At 38.0% G+C, this 3,811-nt stretch overlaps 1 protein-coding gene across 1 annotated transcript; it reads left to right on the forward strand.

Annotated features, from left to right (window-relative positions):
• The first annotated feature begins 1,639 nt into the window (after positions 1-1,639).
• On the forward strand, positions 1,640-3,811 carry cep20 (centrosomal protein 20). Its single transcript, XM_034130772.1, has 4 exons — positions 1,640-1,722; positions 2,377-2,574; positions 2,837-2,921; positions 3,278-3,811. Exons 1-4 carry the CDS (start codon positions 1,695-1,697, stop codon positions 3,405-3,407), a joined length of 441 nt encoding a protein of 146 aa, XP_033986663.1. The 5' UTR covers positions 1,640-1,694; the 3' UTR covers positions 3,408-3,811.

The following is a 3,811-nucleotide window of genomic DNA, read 5'->3' on the forward strand; positions in this document are numbered from 1 at the left end:
CGGAGAAAATCTGCCACTTCCTTACAGAGCCCCTCCTCCAACACACACGAACGCGCACATGACCAATGAGGGCACGAGTTAAGTTTGTGCACAGATGGAAGGCTGACAGGCAGGTAGGCCATCCAGTTATTTTAGCCGGGCCGGCTAAAATGATTGGTCGTGCTTTTTACAGTATTACGGCTTCCACAGATGACATTTTTTTATGGATTTTTTGTCAAAGCACTTAAGATATTAATTGCTATCGGGATGTTAAGAACATTCCATGGAATATAACAAAAAGTGTATCTCGAGCCGGTTTCTCAAACTTACCTACCCTACCTTTAATATTGTATATATAGTAGTAGAGTCCGTGTTTTACATGAAAGGATTCAGCCCAGAGCTACAAGCTACCACAAATCATAAAGACTTGTTCTCTGTCGGAATGGGAGCTGTATTATTTTTGTAGATTTTTGTAAGTGTTATAAAGCACATGACATGACATATTTGTATGATGTTGTCTCAGGCTCAAACGTTGATGTTTACTCACACTTTTCTTAGCCTTGTATACCAAGAAAGAGGCAAGTTTGTAACTGTAAACTGATATTTTTTCTTGTGCCCCGGAGACTGGAACGGGAAACACTTTGACACAGTAACCTTCAAAAGGTTCACCCTGGCAAAACCCAGGGGAAGTGAGGTTTCACTGCCTTTCAAAATCTCTGCTGGAAACGGCCAATTTGGAGCTTTTATACGTCAGGGTAAAAAAACAGGAAAACATTGAAGTGAGCCAACACATTAGCAATCGTCCAACTATGGTGTGGCTGTTGTTTATTTCTGTCAAAGTAAACACATAAAGAAAGTCAATAGAGACCTTGCTGGTCAGACTTAACCTGACGCCGGTAGTGGAAACCACCATGAATGAAGAGAATTTCTCTTCAAAACAATAGTGATAAATCTCTGTGTGATTGTCTCTCTGCCTTCACCACACATCTCAGGCCGTGTGCAGAGAATATAAAAAAATATTGGTTTATGTTGCTGACATGACAGAGTGTAAATAGTCCACGTTGACCTTTACTCTTGATTCAAAGAAAGAACCCAATGAACTTTTCAAAGAAGAGGCATTTATTGTTTTTGTCTAACTGGTTTTGACAATAACAGAAAGCCTATAGTTTATTTATGTCATTTGACAAAATGTATTAAGTGTCCTTAAGGTTTCAAGGATTGTATTATATTTATACTTTTTATAATAAGCTTGTTATTTTTTTCACGTTTACTGTTAATGTACTGTCTTGTACCATCAAGCTGAATAATAAAGTCTATTTGAGTCTAACGTATTGTATTAATCAAATTCTACTTACTTCTGCATCAGAGTTCATCCAAAGTGAATTGAATAAAACATGGTCATATTTGATGCATGCAACCATGGATAGGCTTGACTCTGAATCCACATATATTCAGTGTGACTGTGCTCTAATAATCTTAAGAATATAAACAGAATGATTGCTCGACCTTTAAAGATAAACATACATCTTAATATCACAATGCATATAACACTTATATATTAATGTGTTTGTTATAAGGTTTGTACAGATTGATTGTATGTGATGTTTTGGGTCTAATTAAACAGTCCGTTGTAGTTACACAACTTCGTCGCCAGATGGCAGAGATATATTGCATGAGAAGAAGTGGAAGACAGTCGTTTGTTTACACTTGTTGCAATGGCGACCATCACTGAACTGAAGTGTGGTAAGTGTTCACTATAATTTATGATTTTGTCTACTTTTAAATCCAACTCGAATTGATAAACCACAAGTTCTTTACTGCAAACACATTAGTCAAACTGCTAGTAACACTGGTTTGCTAAGTTAACGTCCTCGTATGTATGCGTCTCCATTCAAAGATCCAACACTTTTACTAGATAAGAGGCATTGTATCTACTGCTAACATCTACATTTTCATTCGGCACATATAAATACAACCTATGTTCAACATAATTATAGGTTTTCATTCATTTCACACTGCTCGCCAGCTTGCTAACAGTAGCCAGCGAGCCATTAGGTTACGTTTGGTCGAAGCTGTGAGTAGGACTAAATTGTATTTTATTTATGAAACCAAGACAGTTTGAATTATCAAAAGTATTCCGAATTAAAGAGTGGTATCTAATGTTTATTTTTATTATATTCAGTCAGCTTTGAAGAGGTGTATATATTTGTCAGTAAGTAAAATAACTTTATATTCGCAGATTATTGAGTGGAGTACGGCATATATTAGAAAAACCCGCCCATTTGGTCAAACGCGGATTATATGAACATACTAACGCAACGCAAGCTCCCAATCATTTTGTCTGATGGTCAGTTCACACAATGTACTTATCACTTCAAAATAACCTGAATATTTTAGCCGTGAGGGAAACGCTGGAGTCCCGGGGTGTGCTGGGCCAGCTGAAGGCTCGCATCCGGGCAGAGGTGTTCAGCGCCCTGGACGACAAGCGGGAGCCTTGCCCGCCGTTGTCCCACGAAAACCTGCTCATCAACGAGCTCATCCGGGAGTACCTGGAGTTCAACAAGTACAGATATACTGCTTCAGTCCTGACAGCAGGTGGGTGAAAAATAGTCTCTGATTATATATAGTCACTTAATGATTCTGGCACACTATGTACACACATGTGCCAAAAATATCACTTCTAGGGAGCTTTTACAAATTGTGTGTTGAAGTCGACTGAGATGACAGATTTCAGCTTCAGTTTTGAGACTTAATGGTAACAAACTGCACTGTAACAAAACCCAATTCAACCCAGGGGATCAATTAAGTATTTCTAAATTCTTATAACTCCTTAACTCAGCAGTGTTTCTTTTCTCAGAGTCATGCCAACCTGAAGTTCCCTTGGACAGACAGTTCCTGGCCAATGAGCTGAAGGTCACTGAGGATACAAGCTCCAAGTCTGTGTGAGTGCAGTACAATCTGTTGTCCAACACACTGAGTTCAAATATTTACTAAAGTCTGGGGGGGTATGGTCAGTTATGGGATAATAATTACATTTGCTCTTCAAATCATCACAGTCTTCATCCTTTTAGCTTGAAATACCTTGAGATTTTCAATAATTTCTTGTCCCAACAAGTGTTTTGGAAAAACATAATAATTATTTTGTGTTGTGAAATATTATCTCAGCAGGGGGTTGCTTACATGCAGCAGTTTAAGGGGTTTTGTCCGGCTTTCATCGCTTTCATCACTTTCATATCAGGTCTTTTTCCCTGAAATGTTTATCACACATAGTCTACTTTTTTCAAATGTTTCTCTCCAGACCTCTCCTCTATGGCTTGGTGAGCCACTTTGTAAACAGCGGTGATAATGTTGGGAAGGTGTTTCTGCGAGGTGCCTCTCTACCTGCTGGGACTTCTGCCAGCAACACTGTACCTGGACCTGATGCATAAATGGTGAAGTGTTTTTTAAACCGCATTGAGAGGCCTTTCAACACTGTCTTTTGGCAGGATTAAATGATAATCTCCCATTTTCATTGAGTGTAATCCACAGGCATTACAGCATGGACTCTATGAATGCTGTTCAAAGAAAGGCTCAAATCCTTAGTAATACTTCATGCAGTTTGTTGCCGATTATCTCACATGACCTTTTATTGGTTTAGGTCAAAATATCTGGCAATACTGATAGCTTCAGCATGCATTAGTCTGCTTGCATTAGTCCTTATTGCATGGTTTTTCAATAATTCAGGACTGAAAGTTAAGATAACATTCCTTGAAGTTTTCTCTATTTTAATTTACAAATGTTTGATACTTTTATAATGTATTTTAATTGTTCAAAAATAAAAAAATTGTATTTA

This window comes from Trematomus bernacchii, unplaced genomic scaffold, assembly GCF_902827165.1.
Source record: "Trematomus bernacchii unplaced genomic scaffold, fTreBer1.1, whole genome shotgun sequence".
Classification (NCBI taxonomy): Eukaryota; Metazoa; Chordata; class Actinopteri; order Perciformes; family Nototheniidae; genus Trematomus; species Trematomus bernacchii.